Source organism: Triplophysa dalaica, chromosome 2 (genome assembly GCF_015846415.1).
Source record: "Triplophysa dalaica isolate WHDGS20190420 chromosome 2, ASM1584641v1, whole genome shotgun sequence".
In the NCBI taxonomy this organism is placed as follows: Eukaryota; Metazoa; Chordata; class Actinopteri; order Cypriniformes; family Nemacheilidae; genus Triplophysa; species Triplophysa dalaica.
In genome coordinates this window covers 3,474,663-3,497,601 of record NC_079543.1, presented here as the reverse complement: position 1 = coordinate 3,497,601, position 22,939 = coordinate 3,474,663, and the positions used below count along the sequence as shown (strand labels likewise).

At 37.5% G+C, this 22,939-nt stretch overlaps 3 protein-coding genes across 6 annotated transcripts; 1 reads left to right on the top strand and 2 right to left on the bottom strand.

Annotated features, from left to right (window-relative positions):
• Positions 1 to 84: 84 nt before the first annotated feature.
• On the top strand, positions 85 to 9,380 carry aftpha (aftiphilin a). 4 transcript variants are annotated; one of them, XM_056738956.1, is made up of 10 exons: positions 85 to 257; positions 3,732 to 5,354; positions 5,723 to 5,883; positions 6,137 to 6,263; positions 6,471 to 6,527; positions 6,697 to 6,819; positions 7,050 to 7,110; positions 7,422 to 7,505; positions 7,634 to 7,757; positions 7,952 to 9,380. In XM_056738956.1, the coding sequence occupies exons 2-10, from the start codon at positions 3,765 to 3,767 to the stop codon at positions 8,106 to 8,108; spliced, it is 2,484 nt and encodes an 827-aa protein (XP_056594934.1). In that variant the 5' UTR covers positions 85 to 257; positions 3,732 to 3,764; the 3' UTR covers positions 8,109 to 9,380. The 4 variants fall into 4 exon arrangements, with proteins under 4 accessions (XP_056594934.1, XP_056594925.1, XP_056594952.1 ...); XM_056738947.1 differs by having other exon boundaries at positions 7,949 to 9,380; XM_056738974.1 differs by lacking the exon at positions 7,422 to 7,505.
• Positions 9,381 to 10,202: 822 nt separating this feature from the next.
• sertad2a (SERTA domain containing 2a) lies at positions 10,203 to 13,299 on the bottom strand. The gene is made up of 2 exons (XM_056731963.1): positions 13,131 to 13,299; positions 10,203 to 11,565 (listed from the first exon to the last, which is right to left on the bottom strand). The coding sequence occupies exon 2, from the start codon at positions 11,563 to 11,565 to the stop codon at positions 10,528 to 10,530; it is 1,038 nt and encodes a 345-aa protein (XP_056587941.1). The 5' UTR covers positions 13,131 to 13,299; the 3' UTR covers positions 10,203 to 10,527.
• A 2,115-nt stretch (positions 13,300 to 15,414) lies between these two features.
• rab1aa (RAB1A, member RAS oncogene family a) lies at positions 15,415 to 21,645 on the bottom strand. Its single transcript, XM_056733901.1, has 6 exons — positions 21,436 to 21,645; positions 20,160 to 20,232; positions 19,781 to 19,876; positions 19,368 to 19,463; positions 19,073 to 19,204; positions 15,415 to 16,849 (listed from the first exon to the last, which is right to left on the bottom strand). Exons 1-6 carry the CDS (start codon positions 21,447 to 21,449, stop codon positions 16,652 to 16,654), a joined length of 609 nt encoding a protein of 202 aa, XP_056589879.1. The 5' UTR covers positions 21,450 to 21,645; the 3' UTR covers positions 15,415 to 16,651.
• Between the last annotated feature and the right edge of the window lie 1,294 nt (positions 21,646 to 22,939).

Sequence of the window (22,939 nt, the reverse complement as noted above, 5' to 3'; positions counted from 1 at the left end):
CAAAACAAAAATAGCATTTATCTCAACCATATCTCATTAACATGACAATCCAATAGTGCCACACCACAGCCCATGATGCATGCTGGGTAACTAGGAACAAGAACAGAATACACACTCATACACACACAGAAAGAGAGGGATGTAACTGGATTTTTCTATCAGCATACAGCGTGTGTGTATGTTTATGTAGCTAATGCTGGTCGGCATTGTGCTGCATGTTCTCGAGAAGATGGGACACATCAATCCGGACTTGTGAGGTAGGATGATGACTGACAGCTGCGCGAGAACCATCCGTTAGCATACCGGCTAATGTTAGCTCGCTAGCATCGCCCATGTAAATCGATGCAATTCGATGCTACTCTGTGAAAGCATGCTAACTGACGTGTTTTCTCTTGTAAACCCTTCGTATAAATAATAACAGTGATCCAGAGTCAAATTTTATTCATTGTTTAAATAGACGAAACTCGTTTAGTTATAGGTAAACTATGGTATGTCATTTATCTGTTCGTATTGACCTGTGTGATCTGGCTATCAGTTAGAGTGGCTGGCTAACTGCTAGCCGTAATGTAAACATTAAAAAATCGACTCGAGCCTGTTCATAAAACTAAATGTCAGTAATTCAGATTGAATCTAAATTACGATATAAATCGGCTAGTATACGTAACGTTACAACCATATATTCTAGCTTGATGATGAAAGATTATATAGTTCAAGAAGGTACTTTAATCAGTCTAGGTGGGCCTGTCGATTCCTGACAGCTGTTATTAAAGTCAGTCAATAAAATGTAATCGTTAAAAATGTGTTTTAAACACATAAACATTGTCAGGTGTCCAAGAAACGTGCATAGACGTGTTGGTTTTGCACCTCAGGCTGGGAAATGATAGGATTATAGTATATTTTTAAAAGGAATAGTAATAACAATGTGTTAAAATGGTTTTATCTGATCTAATGCTTAGTTTGTAGTAGCACCTATATAAAAACACATAACTTTTGTCGTAAAATTTTTGTTATGAACTGGTTTTAAATCATAAAACCAATGTGAATAATAAAAACATGGAAATTAATTGAATGCCTGTGCAGTTCAAATGTTTTGTGTTTGTTTAGATGTATAACAATAAAAGCTAAACAGCTTGCAATGGATTGTTAAGTTGCATTAGCCTGATAACCAAGATAATATTTATTTGGTATATGTGTTTGTTTATTAAATGAAAAGAATAAGTCGGACTACTGACTGCTTTCAGTGTCATCAACGGATTCATGCTTGGAGCGAATTGACATTTACTCCAGAATTAACTGTAGTTGGTTTGTATTATATTGGTGTGTAACTACAAACATGGGCGCCGTAAAGGGGTGGAAGGTTAGGACGATTCTAAGGGCCCAGGCTGATTTAGGGCCCAGAAGAGCAGACCCCCTTTTTATTTTCCTATTTGTAGGGGGCCCAGAAATTTTGGTTCTTATAGGGCCCAGAATTTCTGGCGGCACCCCTGACTACAAAGGTGTGAACGGCATAATAAACAAATCATTAACCAAAGTAGGCCCGTTATCACTGCCTTTGGGCATTTTTTTTAAAAGGAAACAGCAATCCCTTTAAAACATATATTGTTATATTTGGTTTGTGCTTTACTATCATTTAATTTGCTCATGTGCTGTCTTTTGTATTGAGTAACGATATCTACACGGAATTCCTAGCTAAGTTGGTTTATTCTCATGGCTAGTTCTGGAATGACCTGGTTTTCTTTGCTCTACTTAAACAAGTCACCACTTACCCTATTAACAGTTAATTCCTTTCCAATTTGAAGACAATGTGTCTAGTTTTGCTCAGACAAATTTAATTTGGCCTAGCTAACAATGGGCGTAAATAGGCCCTGGAGCACTAATGTAATGAGCTGTGCCAACAGTTAGCGTTTGCTTAGTTAATCCGTTTCTGAAAGGTTAACATCATTTTCACTATGCAGATAGCTGAATGTGTCTACTTGTATGATGTCAGTGCTTTGAATAAACATAAATCATACTTTGGTCAAGTGAAAGAAAGTTTGTTCAAGGAAGTTTCTTAGTGGGGAGCCAAACGGCAGGTTGTTAGACTACTTTGTTTGACTACGTTTTTGTTTGAGTGGTGTTTGCCCTTGTATAATTCACCTTCACATGTATCTCGGTGCAATTGCAGAGGGTTTTTAAGCATGTTGTTGGCCAGTTATTATTACCCAACTCCAAATGCCTTAAGGAATCACCAAGGTTTTTTATAACTTTATATGACACGTTTTATAACTGTGTTTAAACAGTATTAATTGTTGTTCGCCTTAGCAAACACAGGCTGAATAAAACTTGAGAGAGGCCCTGTGATTGATAATGCAGTAAAGTTCCTTATTGTTCTCAATGGTGTTCAAAAGAGGCAGCGATTTTGAAGGAGCTGTCTTCCTCTTCTCAAGCTGTGCCATAATGTGTGTAAATGTGATTAGTAAAATTCAGTGTCAGAAGTGATTTTCAACGAAATGTTTGTAATTTAAATGAAATCTAATTACAGTCGCTGAGGACATCATGATGTCCTAATTAAGGATGCACGATAAATTATTGGCCACATCGGCATAGATAAAATAATTTAGGCTGATATATTATTGCCGATAAATCATAATTTATTTCCTATGGTTGATCTTATTCATAGACACTGTATATTGTCTATATATCGGTTATCTGCTACCAACATAAAAAATTATCGGTTATCGGCCAAAATTTGCATATCGGTGCATCCCTAGTCCTAATCGAATCACAGGTTTCTCAAGCCTATGTTGCATGTGTCATTCGTCTTAAGCAATGACAAATTTGGTTGTAGCTGCTGTACACATCAATATCTTGAAAAATATTGGTCTACAATAAAATTTCAGGATGCAATATTTTACATGCCCTTGTATGCTCTCCTTTATGGCTATATGTATTGCTAGGGCTGTCACGATTATGAAATTTGGCTGACGATTAATTGCCTAATAAATTATTGCAATTATGACGATTAATTGTCTGTGTTAGGGCTTTGTCGTGTCACATCATGCCGGTCGCGTCCGGTGTAGACACGCTGTCAGACTTTTATTTTCTCTTAAAAAATGGGGTCACCATATATTTAATGTCTTATACATGTCAGTAATACAGCCTCCAAATACGTGTAAAACGAGTTCGATCAGGCGTGAATTGAAGCCACCATTAAAATGCTATCGGTCATAAAAAAAGGTTCTAGTCTGTATTTTAACTTACAAGACTACAATAGAATTTGACTTCTGTATAAATGAAATTTTGGCTGGTTTTCACATCGAGATTAGCTTAAATAATATTAAGATGTACTACAGCTTTTTAATGGTATATGCTTTCAAGTTTTTTTTAAGTCATTGTTGGTGCATTTTTACAGTATCATACTTTAGTTTAAAATACACTAAAATATGCAGGCACTGCAGCTCCCCCTTGTGTCTTCTATAGAGATGTGCAGTAATTGCAACGATCTGAAACCATTGTTTAATAATTTATTGGTGCAGTCAAATTCATAATTAATTAATATCTTTAATTGTATGCTATGTTAATATGTGTTATTTTTTAATACAAACTTATTTATATATAATGATAGATTTAGATGAAATTTAGATTCAACCAAATGATTGTTTTCTTGAACAGCCTTGTTTTGTAATTTATGATGATTCTAATGTATAGTTCCTGCCGAGTATGGTTTTGCTAACATGTGTTTTCTGTCACAGGTGTGAGGTCGTATTGGTTCTGTTCAAGGCCCCATGGAGCCTGATGTGATTCGGATGTACTCCTCCTCTCCGCCCCCTATGGAGGATGGTGTTGAGGATGATGAAGACGAATTCAGTGATTTTACCAGCGTCCCAAACAGCGTCAGTTTCACAGAATTTGACACGCCCATTTCGTTTGACCAGTCTCAGGCTTTGAACGCGACCTCACCACCGGAGTTACTAAGTAATGGCAAAATTGTGGGTTTAACTCAACCTGCAGGCTCTGTGAAGTCTAACGGTGTGTCTCTCGGCAGTGGCCACAATGGCACACCAAATGGCAGAACAGTTAACGTAGAGGAACTTAAAAAGTTCACAGAGCATCAACAAGCTCATATCAACTCCCTGGAGTTTGCAGAGGGCTCTCGGACTGATAACGGCGCCATTGACTGCAATGGTTCCGTTGAAGTGCTCACAAATGGATTTGTTACGTTAGACAAAGGAGGAAAGCCTCCTCAACCCCACGTTAATAAGGAAACAGAGCCCACCTTAGACTGCTGTGTTGATGTTAGTCCAGTTGCTGATGATGACTTTGCAGACTTTTCTGCTTTCAACCACAACCAGAATTCTGATGGAAATACAGATTGGGACCATTTGAATACAAGCATGGCACAAGATGATCTTGGTGAGCAAGCCGGTGCTGAAGAACAAAGAATTTCTTTAGAGGATGTTAACAGGGACTCAAGAATAAAAGGGTGTGATTTTCCCGCTTCCTCTTCAGTGAACTCAGAGGGCCTAAGCAATGGAGATTGGGGTTCCCATGTAGAGACGGATTTGGATCAAAGGTGTCTAGAAACTGATCATTTACATCAGGATGCTAATACTACTGAGGAGGTCAGCACAGATCAACCACCTGTTCTTAACGGTGTTGCTCAAACCACAAATGATGAGGAAGGCACAGTGGACAACAGGGTGTCATCTGACTCCAGCAGCGAGAGATGTAATGGTGAACAATCGGATGAGAAAGGCTCAGAGAATGAGACCGAAACGGAGACTGAAACCGAGACGTCATTTGGTCGTCCACTATCAACAGATGCACTTGATGAATTTGGGGACTACAGCACAACAGGATCCGTGCCCTCTCCAGTGCTTCAGGAGGAGACAGCCACTCCCGCCGATCACAGTCAGATGGCTGAGGATGACGATGAGGACTTTGGAGATTTTGGTGACTTTGGAGATGCTAACTCTTTTGGTGGAAGTGGATTTGCTGATTTTGACCAGCAAGGGACAACAACACGGATTGCCCCACCTAAATCAGACCCTGACATCCCTGCGGAAGTTGAATTTAGCGATTTAGACCAATCAAAAGAACCTAGTGAAGCGAGGTTAGCAGGCGAGGAAGGATCAACGTTTGCCGCCTTTCCTGAAAGTGATAGTTTTGCAGATTTCACCTCGGCACAGGGTGTTGAAGCTGATGAGAGCAGAGGATGGCAGGCATTCTCTGAACCGGATCAAACACAAGATGAAGGAGAATCATGGGCATCGTTTGGGCAGGACACAGCCTGCACCGAAATGTCTGGGGATGACTGGCATGAAAGCCAGACCGTTGTTCCGTCCCCTACTGAAGAACGCAAAAGTTGCACATCGGTAAGTCTGGTTGCCTTAGGTGCCCAAAAACCTTGAAAAGATCAGTTCAGTTGCGTATCCTAATTGATTTTCACCCCTTCTCATTCTGTATCTCCTTTTGTTTGTCAATAATGGTGGACTGTATTCGGAATATGCAAAGAGGTGCACGTAAAATTGTATCTGACTGTGAAATGTACTGGATGTTCCACTCTTACTCAAACTCTTCTCAGATTTTCTTATTTATTGTATAATCCCAACAATGTAATGTTTTTTTGCAAGTTTATACATTTTTAATATGACTAAAACTATTGATTCCCTTTATGTCGTAAAAAGTTAACAACATATAATTGATTTATCTTCTACCACTCTCGTGTTTGTGATCACCTCAGTCCATTCTGGTCAGCCGTTTGGAGAAGATTTTCCAGGCCAGTTTTCAGCGGGTTCCTGCTCCTCAGGTAGAGGTGGAGGAAGGGCTTCGTACACTCAACACCTTCCTCAAACCTCCTGACACATCACAACAGGAAGATGGAGTCAGAGAGCCTGCCAATGGGTGAGAAATAGTTTCCTGTCTCATCCATGTTTATTTGCTTGTCATTATTGATTTAGTTGCCAGCTTCAGGTGTTCAGGTGATGGGCCTGTTTGTTAACCTACAATTGCACGGGTGTCTGTAGAATTATCTTTATATGCTACTCCATCAAAAAGGATGCACATCTTCAGGATATATGGGGCTGTCTTTAATCGTATTATTTGGTTCTCAGTGAAAACCACATTGCCAATACACTTTCTCTTCTTGGTTTTGAAGGAGACTGAAGGACGTTTGGTGGCAGGTACAGGATGTTAATAATGCCTTTGGTCTCCGGTACCAGTGGGGTGGTTCTCATACCAATAAGGTGCTGCTTTGCTCCTTGGGGATTGACACAAGAAATATAGTGAGTTGATTTATAAGACAAGTATTTAATAATGTTTTCATGATTTAATTATTTCTAAAAGATCATTTTTAAAATGTGTTAATTATGTATTTTCTTTAGTTTATAAACGTAGTAATTTACAGGAAATGGAAAGTCGCAGATTTCCAACTTTCTGAATATTCAGGACGTGCACCTTTTCTTCAATTTTCCTCTTTCTTTTCTCCTCAGCTGTTCACAGGCCAAAAAAAGCAGCCTGTAATTGTGCCAATGTATGCTGCAAGTCTGGTGAGTGAAGCTCAGGTGCAGGGGAAGTGTGATTGTATTAATAAAGGAGGAGGGTGTATTTTAAACAGTTAGATTTGGCATACCTCAATATTGGGGGGACCTCAAGCACATTCAATTTCATTTACTTAAACAAGCCCTCTTGCAATTGGTAATGGTTTGTCGTCTGCAGGGGATGCTGGAACCCACTAAAGAACCAGTAAAGCCTGTGTCAGCGGCTGAGATGATCGCCTCCATAGCACAATCTCCTTCGGCTACTGCAGAATTAAACACCTGCCCAGCCGACATCAACCAGGTGAGCTGATATTAATTGCTTTGTTGTTGTTTTAGACTGCTTTTTTAGGCAATTCTGCCTTTTTCAAATCTTCTTAGAAACTTCGTGATTTTAGAGTGTTAACTTTGAAATAAGTAACGAAGCTCTGAAGTAGTTGACTTTCAGCCTCTGAATGCCATATAAATCTGTCTTTTTAAATCTTCACAAATCAATTCTGAATGATGTTATTATGTTCTGTTTATGGGCGACAGGAGTCCCTTCCTCCCGTTCAGTTTGACTGGAGCAGTAGTGGCCTTACAAACCCTCTAGATGGTAAGACACTGACAATCATTGCAGAATGGGAATACTCATTTTGAAATATTTGAAAATCGGCCTTGTTGCTTCAGTTCTATGATTACTAACAGTTCTATTAACAATCGTTCAGTAATGTACATTTTATCTTACTCCATCCCCTTTGAGAGTTGATAAGTGCTGTCTTTGCATGCTTTTACTAACATAAACTAAAAACTATTATATTCGGATAAAATGAACTCTTCTTTACTAATCTTTCCTTTTCTCTCTTTTTCCATAACCCTTCTCCTCTCCTTTACCAAACCTATCTCTCTTTCTCCTTCGTTCTGAAGCGAGTGGAGGCTCATCTCTCCTCAACCTTGATTTTTTTGGTCCTGTGGACGAGTCGCCCTCAGGCACCGCCACCTCCATACCAGGTTTGCTAAAGCATTTCCTGTTTCGTGTTTCCACTCTTTTCCCTTTTTAAACCTAACTGTTCGTTAAAGCCACGATTACTTTATGCAATCGTGTCATAAGGGTGCATTTACATTGTGTGTGTTTGTAGGTGTGGACCCAGAGCTGTATGAGTTGACCCAAGCAAAGCTGGACACCAACGGGGGCAGTAGTCGAGTCATCGATGCGTTTGCGCGCTTAATGTCAACAGTAGAAAAGACCAGCACCTCCACCAGGTCGGTAATCCTCGCTCCTTCACAGTATTACTGCCATGCCACAAGGGGGAGCCACAACACATATTTCTTCCTGTAATAAGTAAATTTTGATCAGAAATGATGTGGTATACTGTAATAAAGCAGTACAAATCATTATACTACAATCAGTATAGAAACATCTACCTCTTTAATATCTGTCTGACGTTTCCCAGCAGAAAGCCTGTGCAGAAAGAGGAGAATCTAAGTGAAGAGGCTCGGAGAGTGATCGCAGGGCTGCCGGATCTCTCCTTCATGCAGGCTAAAGTCCTGATGTTCCCCTCTACGCTGACTCCTCTCCTCCCCTCCTCGTCGCCCTCACCTACGCCCGACTGATGTGTTCTTGTCCACCACTTTATTACACCACTCTTTATTTACGTATCATTTGCCAGTTATTGTTAAACCGACAGTTATGTTTTTAATTTTGTCCTCCTGGTTCACTGTTTGTCGTATTTTTGGCTTTTAAGCACATTGCCATACATTACAGTGCGAGATGTTACCTGATCGATTGCTTTAGGAAAGAGATAATATGTAGAAAATATATTTTTATTTGTAAATCAAGAGTAGAAAAGAGTTTTGTGTTTATATTAGAGCCGATCTGTATATAATCAGGGATGCGATTTTCTTTCAAGTATTTCTCTGCGGTTTAGTTGAATGTGTGTATGAGAGAGAGAAGTGGCACTTTTTAAAAAGAACACTGGTCCAAAAGTCCTTTGATGGCACAAGTAATGACACAAAATATTTGATCTGAATTCGGATGCATAATAATAACAACCTGAAAACAAACCACCGGCAAAATGGAGCTTTGATTTCGTCTAACAAGACCTTAGTTTTTAAAAGTTATGATTACATTTACACTACTACTAATTTTGCTTTTACTTTAGATTTTCCATCGAGTTCACTAGTCATTACAAATGACTTTTTTGTTTAGTTAAGTTTAATTGTTAACCGCTTTCAACCCTGACAAGTTATGAGACAACTATAGAAATCAGCTCATATTTCTGTGTCCTTTTGATGTGTTTTTTTTTAACATTGTAGTTAAAACACTGGCATTGAAATGTAATGTAGCGAAGGAATCATGTGGATGATTAACTTGAATATATATATACATATATTAAGAATAAGGGACCAATATCTACTGTAAGGTTTTGCTAATTTCCCTGTTATCGGTGTGTTTATGGTATTCATTCTCATGCTGTATCTGTTTTATAGCTCTGCTAATTCTTAACCGAGTCTTAGAGGACTTTTGCCTGAAGGAAATGTTCACCAGAAACACCAGTTAAGCAAAATCTGACATTTATCTGTTTCAGTTCTTTTTTTAGTTGTATCACTGGTTGTTCTGTATCATGGAGGATTTTGCACATTGTAAAAAATATACAGAAGAACTGCTTACATAGTTAACTGTGGCTTCGGACTGTGTACAGTCAAACTATGGATCATGTAAAAATTGTTACGGGAAAATTCCTATGGAAAAATCATACAGATGAATGATATCTCTAAAGAGCCTTTACCGAGGTCAATCGCGCATGCCCGGTTTCTTTAGGGGGGAAATTAAGTGTGTAAATTTTCTGTAAGTGTACACAAGATATTAAAATAATTTAAGAGAAACTGTTGTTTTATCGTGAATTCTCATTTCAAGGCATGAATTTGTGTATAATGTTCCATTCTATGAGAAATGTTTGAATTAAATCCAATAATATTGCAAAAAAATGTAGTACACAGGAACTATGAGCCGACTTTATCATAGTCTACAAACATGGTAAGGTTAAGACTAAAATACACTTCAAGACTTTAACCCAGATTTTCAGTCTGGACATGTTGCAGAAAGTCTGTGCCAGTCTGCAGATTTGATCAGTAAGTGTGCGTCTATCTGAAACTTTAAAAACGTCAGTGTATGATGTGAAAAAGTCTTGTAGTGTATTCCAGCAAATAGGCCAAGTGCAAACTACTCACACAACTTAGTTGGCGGTTTGGAACCTACATGTGAACTACAAGGAACTTACCAGATGTTTGTTGATATTCAACGTGCGTCAACTTACTTAAATAATAATATAAGGCTTTTGAATTGCAGTGGCGCGCATTTCTGAAGCGAGACGTTAAGCTTTACATTAAATCAATGTCAAAATTAAGTCAATCAAACCACAAAATCTATTAAACCATGAGCATTAATATAACATTAAATTGAAATTTGCAGCCAGGTCAATCGAAAAATAATATTACTATTTTTAAAAATTATTCACGCGTTTCGGTAGTACTACTTACGTCATATCGGCTGAGAAGAGGTTTTGATTTAAACGACAAATTAACAGAAATTAAAGCTTTATCATAATGAATAAAACGGCAATCTTCATATGGGTTCGTTCAGCGAGGTTGTGTATCCCTGATTCAGCCGTTTTATTGGTTTATCTTAAAAGAACAAAGTCAGAAGCATTTCAATGTTTATTTTTTATTATCAAAATATCTGAATATATAAAATAAGGGAATGTAGCTCAATCAAAAAGTATGATGCACAAAAAAACCCATAAAAATAATAATAACATGATTATATAAGAGCTGCAATATTTTACATACATTTTTGGACCCTTTGCAAAAATACAAATATACAAACGTGTGAATAAATAACTTCATCAGCATAGAAACTCGTGTTCTGCTTTCCAAAATACCTGTGTTAACAAAGTTGACCTTCAAATTACCTGATAAAGTTGAATAAATATCATATATTATTTAATTAGATCCGGGTGACCAATGTGTCGAGTCAAGACCCAACCAAAACTTCCATGATATGATCAAGTTCATTAAGATCCAATCTGAATGTCTGACTTGATGGAAGCGCGGCTTGGCTCACCCCACTAGTAAGCGTCTTAACAAAATCATCTCTTACCATAGAAGCGACTTTCGATGAGCCTGAGGATGCGCTCAGAGATGAACTACATGGCGTATTGTCAAACAATAAGTTGTCAATTTCTGTAAACAGAAAATCGTCCAGTGAGAAATCAGCAAGAAGTGAGGGGCAGTGGTTAAAAAGAGATTGGGCGGAGTCCAAGAGTGAGGGGGTGAACTGAAATAATGGCGAGTCCATATTGCTTTCCATGGATTCATGAACTGGTTCTGTTTGTCTGAATTTATTAGAACTAGTCAAGCATGTTGCGGTTGTGTCAGAATAACTAGTAATATCTGGCACGTCTTGGTTCATTGCAAGTGAGCTGGCCATGTCTGATTCCAAAGAAGACGTAGAGAGAGATGGACTCGTAAGTGAAGATGTTATCTCCACAGCTGGACAAAGATCCTCAATTTCAGCCAGCGCTGAGGTGAAGCTGTCCTTAATATTGGGTATTGAGGGGCAGTTTTTAGAAACAGAAGGGGCTGTATGGATAGCAACAGACGATTGCAAAGATAGAAACAGATGTCTGTCCTCTTCCAGTAGTGACACCGGCGTCAAACTGTTCTCGGTGTGAGATGGCGACTCTGCACTTGCAGGGCGTTCCCTGTCGACAGCACCCGGCGGGGACCCAGCGGTGGCTAACGACTGAGGTAGAAGAACAGCCTCCACTCTCAGCTCCTCCTGGATATGACGGAGTGTGTTTGTGATGAGAACCCTTCGCGCCAGGCCTGGATCTGAGTGCGCTGGCTGACTGTGCAACTTCAATAAGGAAAGGGTGAGCACCGTCTGCCTCTGAAGACAATAAAAGGTGGGCATCACTTCCTGATGAGGGTCCATTTTTTCCCGCTCATTCTCCTCCTCCTGCTCCAATTTGCGTTTAAGACCTTTACCCAACATCTGGCCAACATGCATCTGTGAGAGAAAAAGAAACATATTTGTAGTCAAATATTTGACATATTACATAATATAGAAATATAGTTTTATTTAATTGTAGTCATAAAGATAATTGTAAAAATATTAAATTATATTGAAATTATTATAAAATTATTTACTTGTATAACGTAAAAATGTGATATCATACAATTTAATATAATAAAATGTAATACAAAAATCTGTTTATATTACGATGGTTATAATTATATCATATAATTTATTATGTCAAATAAAAAGGTTATCGAATAATTTGTTAAAAAATCAATAAATGTTTTACACTTATAAACTGAAATTTAATTAAATGAATTATTGTTTTAAATGCATATTTGAATAGATTTTTCTGGATTAAAAACATTATTTGAAGACTTTTCAAATGCACAGAACTTTCCGCTTAGTCAATACCCAGACAATCATTCACCTATGATGACAACTCATAAATACACGTATGACTCCAACATGAATTCAAACTCTGAGATTACTGTAAATCAGATGGCTTCCTGGAAGTGCCTCAAGTCGCATCACTTCCTCCCAAAAAATGACTGCCTAGCACCTATGGCTTATCTTTTGTATCACTTGCCCAGTTACATAATGAGTAGCCCCTATGAAATTCATGTGAACCTAAACAAATGCGAAGTTAATTTACAATGTCACACTGAGACTAGAATGCAAAAAGCATTTTTATTAATTATAGACGTTTCAGTTATAAATTCTAGAACTCTTAATCTGTATTTTTAACATCTGTGATGTCATAATGATGTGAATACAAAGTGACTGCATAATGTGATGTATGCACACACGTTTTTCTTTAGGTGTAATGCCATCGAATGTCACAAATCTTTCACTAAATCTTTGTATAGTCATACATTTGTTAAATGAACACAATTTATTGCTTTTTAAAGTCTCATTTAAAATATCAGCACGTGTGTAATATGAGAATTGTAGCTGAGCTAACTTAAAGCAAGTTTTAGTTTCAGCAGGTCTGTCTGAAGTGACTGAACAAGTGACATTTTGTTCTGCACACCCACACAAGCATTAGTTCAAAGTGAAACTCACAAAGCCTTTACAGTAAAACGAAAGCTTCACTGCTGTTTAAAGCTTCTCATAAGGCAAACAAACAACGAGAATAAACGTGTTGCAATTGTTCTGGAAGACGTGACATAAGCCCCCCACCGACCACCTGCACTACTGACGTAAAGCACAATGAATCACGTTTCCCCACTGACCATATATATATCTGAACATAGTTAGTTTGTAACAATATTAAGACAATACAAAAAACATGACCATACACAAGTAAAAAAACTACAAATAAATACATTTTAAAAGGATATACAACACACTTTGGTATTTGTAGTTTTTCTATTAAATCGATCGTGTTCTGTGATTTTCCCCCTGAATACTTAGACAATATTTATAGCGGATCTCCGATTCAATCTTTACACCGAAACTCAAACGTTTAGGTTATAAATGAATCATAAAATATTGTTATATTTAAACTACACATCGTACGTATTCACAACGTGCTTAACCGGTCATGAACTCACCACAGGTCAACGAAGGAATCGAAGCAGACTTGTTAATCGTTCATATTCCGAACTGTGTTTCGTCTCTCGGGACAGAATCGTGTTTATTAAGCGTTCGCATCTCGAACCGATCGTTAAGTCACTCGATCCCGTCATCGGACTGACCGATCTGTTCCGCCTTTAACCAACCCGCAAGCGGAGGCTTCCAGAGTGACGTCAGCGACACAGATGCCTCTGATAGTCGTGTCGCGAGTGATTCGTTCATTTGAGTCGTTTAAGTGATTCGTTTGAACTGGTTCGGACAAACGTAGGAGAAACGTTATTTATGAAAAAAACTGTTTTGGGAAAATCGTGTTGTTAAATATTACTTCTACTTATTCGCAACATACTTTTATTAACATGTTCAAAACAGAATATAATAAAAGCAAGAATGTTTATTAGACGGTTAATCTAGTCGTGTAAAGTATAGTCATCACGTGATGTAGTACTGCAAGCTACACACAAAAATATAACAAAAACAAAACAAAATATTATTATGAACAGTTGTAACGTTAAAACAATAAAAACGACGGGGAAAATTTGCTACAAAATGATTAAAAGTACCATTTGTCTTTGAGACTAGAAATGTCTATGAGTGGATCATCTGCGAATCGTTTATTGGCTTAACACTTCACAAAGAATTGTTTGAAGTACCTGATTCAGTAAAATGAATCGGACTTCTTTATACTAAATGCTGGCCTTCTCTCTCTCGCTCTCTCTCTCTCTCTCTCTCTCTCTCATTCCAGTCAGCATATGTCAATGAGCAGCACTAGCTCAACACACTCCTTAAGAAAAACCACAAGTATGTGAAGCATTCACGACACAAGCTCAATACTCTTCACTTTCAAGTTATGACACAAGCACCAAAGAGCCAGTGAGAACGAGTGTAAAACGCTTAAAAGAAAAAATATGATTAGTTTTTTAATAAATAAATATATCATAACATAAATATGTATAACATAAATTCATTATATCATTGGCACTATTTTCGTGTTGTCAACTTAGCTTGTGTAGAATTTTGTCAAGAAATGTTTACCGAAGTTGACAAAATCTGATCATTTTGATGACCGTGCAAAAGAAAATAATGTCACCAATAATGACCAATGAAACCAATCTATTTTGACCTCTATGTTAAAGTAAATGTTAAATAGAGAGAAGTTGAAATCTCCAAAGATTGTTCATATTTGTGTTTTAACATAAAAAGATGAGACACACTTTTTGATATGTCAACTTGGTCATGCTCCCTTCTGTCTTCAGTTCAGAGCATCCAGATGGCCTGAACAAGAGAAACGAGAGACATCATCAGCAGTCCATCACAGCCGCTGACTCATTAAAACGATTCTTCAGTTTTGTAACGTCTGCTCAAAAACCACATCAAACACAACTCAAGTGGGACTTTTATCTCAGTTTCTTCAGAAATAAAAGTATACTATTTTCTAGGAGTGTAGCATGCATTTGTAGTAGAGGACTTGTGTAACCTCTGTGTATACTACACACTTGAGTGATTAATATACACGATCATCCAGAAGATCAGAGAGAGTATTGCATAATCAATTCATGATAACAATAATTCCATCAGCCGTAATTTTGATCCGATTATTTATTGTTGTACATAAACAGACTGTCATTTTCACTTGTATCCCCCTCATCCTAAATCCATCCACCCCCATCTTTATCTCTCGAGTCCCTAAACAGCTGCCACACATGACTCCTCCCCTTGAACCCCAGGCCTTTGTTTGCCAGCAACCGAGAATTAAATAAAGGCGAGAAATCACAATACACACGCACACGCTCATGCGCTGTCGCATTGTCCTTGACCCTGACCTCTGACCCGGCAGGCTGTGCAGAAGACAGATGTCTCTTTCTGCAGGAGTGTGTGCACATGTCCAATGTTTGCTTGCAATGTTCAGGCATGCCATTGTGCGTCTGCTTTCATTGTGTGACTTTTCACATTATACAATACCGCATACGCCTTTATACCCAATGGGATTACATTTCAGGACATATGTCTGTGAAGGAATTGGTACTGTGGAAGTCAATTCGCACAGGAAGATGTCCGTAAAATTAGAGATCATCCAGATGCGATTTCCTTTAATTTTGACAGTGTCCACTGCAAATAAACCATATTGTTTTTATAATAACTTCTTAAGCTGATAAAAATATAAAATTCCCAATTAAATATTTGTCTCTAGCAAAACACAACACCATAAAGCATCACAGGCTTTGGGGTAACACTACAACCAAGTGGAAAGCATGAGGCATACTCTCAAGATGCTGTTTATTTATTATGTAAACTTTTGATATATGAAACGAATAAAACGTGATTGGAAATATGACAAACTTTCCAGTTAAAACCATTTTTATTAAACATTTCCTTCATAGTTAAACATTGTGTGACATAAAAGAAACCAAAAAAGTACTAGAGAAAACCGCCATTCTCGCCTTGAAAACAGATAATTGCTTTTTTTTAACATATTTAACTATTCTCTGTGAAGTCACTTGCTGTTTTTCTGTCATTTGTCACTCAATGAAATCAGCGTGTGAGTGATTACATTTATATAGATACATTTATACATTAATCTGATATAGTTCCTTCCAGCAATGCTGTTACAGTGACACTGTTGTGCTGTTGGTAAACAACTGTTGACAGATTTATCATCCAATATACAGGATATATATTACACTGCTTGCACTAAAGCTAGATTTTGTCTTTTGAATTACTTTAAATGGGCAGCTGGTGTGTCAAATCCAAGTTTTTTATTATTATTACACAAAAATCATTGAGCCCGCAAATAATGCTGTTGGAATCACACTAGTGTGAAACCACAAATTAGATCGATGCATTTTACCGCCTAGTGAAGTGTTGGAGTCATGTTCAAAGGACCAATATATTGAAATGCAAAAATTTGCAAAAAATAAAAATAATATACAAATGATAAAAAATGCCCAGACAGGCAAACGATCCACCAAACTCTAAGTGAAGGCAGTAGCTGAGGAAAAGGTCACCGTAGCAACCGCAACGGGATCCATAGTAACGGAACCCAAAATTCAGATGTCAATGACATCACAGTCCAGTCCTTGGTTTGTAATTCCAGCGAGGATGCTCAAAGCCAAATCTAGCATGGTTTTCTAAAAATGTTGAAAATAGGACGTCGTCCCAAGTGCTGCTGGAATTTTGTCTAAACCTAAAGACCTAAAGTAGAGACTGAGGTTGTCACGGAATTTAGTAATAAACAGTTGGGAACGTGTTTGTTTGTCTGGTCATGCAGCTATTCGCATGCATGATAGAATATCAGGCAATGTTAAATTTGATCCTCTCGTTATCATTCATGACTATTCTCAGTCCTTAATGCACACACACTCACACTTTAAACACACATACAAACTTTAAACACACGCACAATCTCTCCTTCGCCTTCAGCTGTGACATTTGGTGGGTGATGTTACTGTCGTCTTGATGCTGTTATTGGTAGGTTGGTTTGCTTGTTTAGGTAATCGGAGCCTCAACAGCACCCTCCAGAGGATGTTTTCACTGGTGTGCTCTGAATCTTGACGTTGGATTTCTCGGTTCCACCTGCAGTGGCACCTGGTCCCATCCTCTTCTTGATCTCGGCAGCCATGGTCATGAAGGCCTGTTCCACATTTGTGGAGCTCTTTGCACTGGTCTCGAGGAACGGGATGGCCAAGGAGTCTGCAAACTCCTGGGAGACAAAAATCAACAACAAATTAATCTTAAAGAGCAATTGGCAGTATGACAGAAACTTAATACATCCCAATATAGTGATTACAGCAAATGGTAAAATTTAATTAAAGACAAGTTTATATAAAAATAACAATATAAGAACACAATTGAATCTTTTCATACTACAAAATTAGGGGCTGATATTAGTGCCAAATATAAATTGTTCATATAATCTTCCTTGTTATATACCGACGACTCATTACACTTCTATTTCTTTCTATTCAAGGTTCTTAGACCTTTTCCAAAGTCTACTTTCAATGTGTGTTTTCATGCTTTTTCAGTATACACAATCACAATAAGTGATAATATTGTGCTTAAAGAGATCCTAAATAAGATCCAAAACAGCTTTTAATGTATGAATCTAATAAAAAATAAATATAATTTGTATGATTTTCTTTACAAACAAGCTTCCCTGCATCGCATGTATAATTTACAGGAAGTTTCACGCATTGGATATGTACATTTTGCATGCACGAGCTCAAGTTCAAAGTCCTGTTCTGATGCAGGATGGGTCATTAATGAAGTTATTTTTTTATTCCATTTTAGTTGAAAAACGTGGCTTTTAAACGTTTATCAATGAATAGGCTCCATATAACTTCGGTAAATCTGATATATATGTTGTCTCGTACTTGGTATTTGTGGAAAGATTATGGCAAACAATAATGATTGCCATAATCGTGCAGCCCTACCAAAAGGTAAATTAATATTGCAAGCAAACTTGTTTGTTTATGACAATAAAGCAAACAATGAAAGAGAACGACTGGGTCTTCCCCGTGTTAAAAATTGATGAGACAGATTACATGTCTGTGGGTCCTGAACTGAAAACTTTGAGAGCCGTGGTTATGTTAAAAAGCAAGATTTATAAATCATGTAGGGGAAGCAGATAGAAAAATGTAATGAAAATAACAAATAAAATAATTAGTATGCAAAAAAGTAGTTTACTTTTTGTAAAAAAAAAATAGTATTATGCCTAGTATTATTTGAGAAAAGTTTTGCTTCATTTCGTTAGGCCTTATCCTGCAATAGACCGAGTGAGCAGAGTGTTTGTTTCATGTGACTTATATTTTAAAGAATAAGGTTTTTATATGCCATTCGGGAACAGGTCTCAACGAAAAACAGAGTAGGCAAGCGCTGATTGTGGAATTAAATTCTAAAATGAAGACACTCTGTTTCCATTGATTATTTCATTTTGTTTTTCGTAGATTTATTTCCTTATTTGAACAGAGATGAGGCAAATACACTTGTGCAAGAATGTTTTTTGGCATTATTAAAGCTACACCTGCCAGAATTATTCAAATTATGGCCCATCCTCGCAATCCCGCTGCAAACATTTTACGTGACTCAAAAATGCTCCCTCCCCATGGAGAAAATTTTCCTTTTCGCAGACTTTGGAGAAGGTTACTTGAGAATTTAATATCTTTGTTTTAACCATAAATTGTATTTTGTTTTCAATCCAGCCATGTTGTCTGTTCCATATGGAGAGTTCAGATGCAAAACCCGCCAAATCAGTCGGATGACTTTTAAACAAGCATTTTTAATCAGGCTCCTCAATTTACTTCCAGTAAAACCAGATATTTCAGATTGGGCAGAGTGGTATTTAGTGGGTTTTGAAGCAAATTTATTTGAGTAACGTATACTGTTTGTGAACAGCATTCACTTAACATCATAATCTCAAATTTCACAGAGCTTTTAAAGGGTTTTTCATCTGAACTCTTCATATGTAGCCTCCCACCATGTGCGCAGCGAATCAGAGCGGCAAGCGTAGCTCGAGCAGAATGTTTTTAATGTGAAAGGCAAACGCAATAAGAACTTTTCAATTATTTTATACAAAAAGTGACTATTGTCACATACTGATATAATAAGGATTAAGCAATTAAAATTTCAAGCTATTTCCATCCTTTATCCCAAATCCAAATATTTTTTTAACCTTGAAAACACAGTATTAAAAATAAAGAATTTCCAGGATTTCCAGCATGCTTACGAACCCTGTCTATTATTTGCAAGTTCAAAAATGCTGATACGCACAAGTGACCAAACATCAGTGCTGTATCAATTAATAAACAATTTTTAGGAAATTTTGTGTTTTGTATTTTTTTGCAGCAGTCCTACTACCTGATACAAAATCATTGTGACAACACAGAGCTGTATTTTACATAACAAAAGTGTGGGACATCTTGCACACCTTTGCTGTTGTGTAATCCACAACTTTCTTAGTGGTCAGATCGCATTTGTTTCCCACCAGGAGCTTGTTGACGTTTTCACTAGCGTAGCGATCGATCTCCTGAAGCCATTGTTTGACGTTATTAAAGGACTCCTGCAAACGAAACACATTCAGAAGAAAGCATAAACTACAGCAAAACAAACAATAGTGTTTTCCATACAAACAAAACAGCGACCGACTCTTCACACACAAGCTGTGTGCGAGCTGGTGTCACTTATTGCGTTGGTGTTGCTATGACAATGGAACGCTTGGTCACCTGATCCGTCACATCATAAACAACGATGATCCCGTGGGCTCCCCGGTAGTAGCTGGACGTGATAGTGCGAAATCGCTCCTGGCCGGCCGTGTCCCACTGACGATAAAAATAAACACATCAACATTCACACAACATACATTTAGCGCTAATTTATAACAACAAGAATAGAAACACAACACAAGAGCACGGACACGCATGTTTGGTCAACGTACTGTGTTTTATGTTATCGTAATGCTAAGACACCTCGAGTGAGAGGAGAGTTTTAAGGAGGACAGTTGTGCAAAATCTGCTTAACTTGCTACTAAGTGCCAAAAAAATGGCTTCAACGTAACTCAGCACACTGTTGCTTTCTTATGACAGAAACCGACCTGAAAAACACACTATGAATTGTTATCTCACGCATTAGTACTTACGATCTGTAGTTTGATGGTCTTTCCATCCAGTTCTATCGTCCTGATTTTGAAGTCCACTCCGATTGTGCTGATGTAGCTCTCTGTATATGTGTCGTCCTGAGGAAGCAGGCACACCCATCCACACAGTAACAGATAAGACATTCAGTACTCACTTTTGCTTTCATGTATAATTAAGTGCCAAGCATTCAGCACCACCCAAAAGAACATTGAAAATAATTCTTGTTTCCTAGTAAGCTTTTAACAAACAAATTAAACGCTTCCCATTGGCTTAACATCAACGTTCTAAACCGCCGATCATGGCACACCTGTGTAATCCCAGCCCTTATCTGTCCAGACATGTGTGTGTGAACGGTTTCTTACAGGTAGGCTTATAACTTACAGCGAATCGCAGCAGAAGGCAAGACTTCCCAACACCAGAGTCTCCGATCAGCAGAAGTTTAAACAGATAGTCACTGCAAGAGAACAGGAGAGTTTAAAACAGCTGTCAGTAGTTAATAAAACATTTATAGCATGTGTCCTGATCTGTATGTCTTATTACACAACACGTGCACGTATCACAATAACAGGGACTTGACAAGCAAATGAGGGGCGTGACAGGACGTCACATGACCCCATGTCAGGGTTATTATAGGTTAACTGAAACTATTAAATCAAATACAGAATGGACATGTACATTATTAAACTTAAGGTAAGATAAATAAAAAAGAAACTAACATAAAAATAAATAAAACCTAAATCTCTAATAAAATAAAATAAATAGATAAAATAGCTAAAAATTATAAACGATTAATACAAAAACATATGTTTTTTTGTTTTAGAACTAGAATATAGTTTAGTATAGTAAAAGAATAATCATGACAGTAAGTATCTATTCTACGCCCCACATGTCTGAACCCATATCAAATTATATATTATGAATCACACATTGAAATAAATACCTGTTACTAACAAAGGTGATTCTCATCCATTGCTCCCGAAACGACTGTATTTTTTTTAATAATTGGGTGGAAGTGTGCAGAGTATTATGGAAATGATATTATAATATCACCCCTGTATTGTTTTTTGACAGATAAGATTCACTGATTGTCATTTACATTGTACATTAATCATTACGGCACTGAAAAACACGTCTTTACATTTCCCAACAGCTCGTCATAACGGAAGAGAAACTGGGGCCTTTCCTCCATGACAGCAAGACTAACATGCAATTAACTCCACGACTATTCAATTCATATTTACTGTGTTACATTAAAGTTATGAGATTGTCTCTGCGATTCAGAGTTCATAAAATCATAAACGTTACATCCGTTTATTTCTTAACTCAACGACGTGGCACTTTTGTGTGACAGAGAGAGCAAGAGCTCTAAAGAAACCGCGTGACATTTAAATGACATTACTATTACTATAAAGTACACATATGTATTACAAAAGAGATGCATATAGGCCTGTAAAATATATAATTTATACCAAATGTAAAGGGTTGTGGGTCATGTGATCTCCTAAAACAACTGTGTTTAACAATAACAATGATCTCTTATAAGCAAAGACGTCAAATGTATATGTAATAAAAGTAAAATGATCTATGTTAATAATGTAATAGCACAGCACGTGATGTGTTTGATGTGTCATCAGCGATTTTCTTCGCACGAACTTACTATTCAGGATTCATGACGGACAGCTCACCAAAACCCCCGGTTTATGAGATTATTCTGTGCTATTCTTCTCCGCAATAACTGCGATTCCTGATCAAGACTTGTTTGCGGCAGATAAACGTTGTTTTTCGGTAATAAAAGCGGTTCGACAGAGAGAAACGGACGAAACCGGGATCCAAAACAGCACAAAAATGGCTACTCGAGAGTGAAGTGTGAAAAATAAGAGACGATGAAGAATACCTTTCACCCCACCACCCGCCACAATAAAAGTCCTCAATAGATTGTGGTCTGCATTGTCATTTAAATAATTTATTAAATGCATCTTTTTAGTCGTATTGTTAGTGGTGAATTATGTGTGATTTTATATAAATATAATCATAGTCATAAAGAGTTTATGTGGATGGAAATATTTCACGGCGTTCCTCAATGTGGAGACTTTTGTTCTGCCACAAGGGGAAACGTTCATTTAAACGTTTTGTTTTCGATGCCGATCTTCGTGTTCAGTTTAATCGGCATTTCAAAATGCATCCGTTTCTTTTCACATTCAGTTTAAATCTAAAATCACACTTAGTAGTAGCCCATCAATCGTGAGTATTTGTTCTCAGAACAAAACGTACTGTAGCTCCGCCTGACATCCTGTCTCACCTTTACACTTTGCTCACTAGAGGGCGCAAGAACACAAAACACGTCACCGCACGTCCTGAAAGAGTCTCATGGGTTGGTGTGGCATAAACTCTTTGGTGACAGCCACAGTACACAAACAATCTCATATTTCTCTCACTCACCTATCTCTTCTCATGATTTCACCAATTTAATATTATTCCAAACAATCTTATGGAGGTTTCAAAGGTTATGCCTACATATATCTATCATTATTATTTATTTATATCTTATTTTGATAAGGGTTTGGCAAGTTCAGCAGTGGATGGTGATCTTGACCTGTCTTTGAACCAGGCTGAATGGAGGGCTCTTCCCTTATCCAAACACACACAAAAGCAGCCCTAGCGATACTATTAATACCTGTCTGATGACTGGGATAGTCATGCCAAATGACAAAAGAACGATGGGTCTGTTTTATGCTTTTATGCTTTGAGGATGCTACTGTCTTCCTGTGTTTGTTCAAGCACGTGTCGGTGTGCAAAAAAATCTAGATCCTATTGAAAGTCAAACCATTATCACCCACATCTGACTAATGAGAGATCAAAGGGCGTAACATAATAAACAATTGACCGTTGAAATTTTGGATACCAAAAATCAGAGTAGAAACAAAAGTATGAGAATCAATACAGAAATATAATGACTTCAAGTTTATTCTTCACTTCAATACTTTGTGCAAATGTTTGGTACAAAGACTCTCACTGTTTGGAGCTTCTGGAATAATTCAGAGCTGCAATCAGAGCATCAGATCCCAGACCGGTTCACTTTCACTACCGATGTGTGTGTATGTGTGTGTTTACCGCTGAGGAAAACTAAGGGGCGGGGTTTACAATTCAGTCCTGGGGAGGAA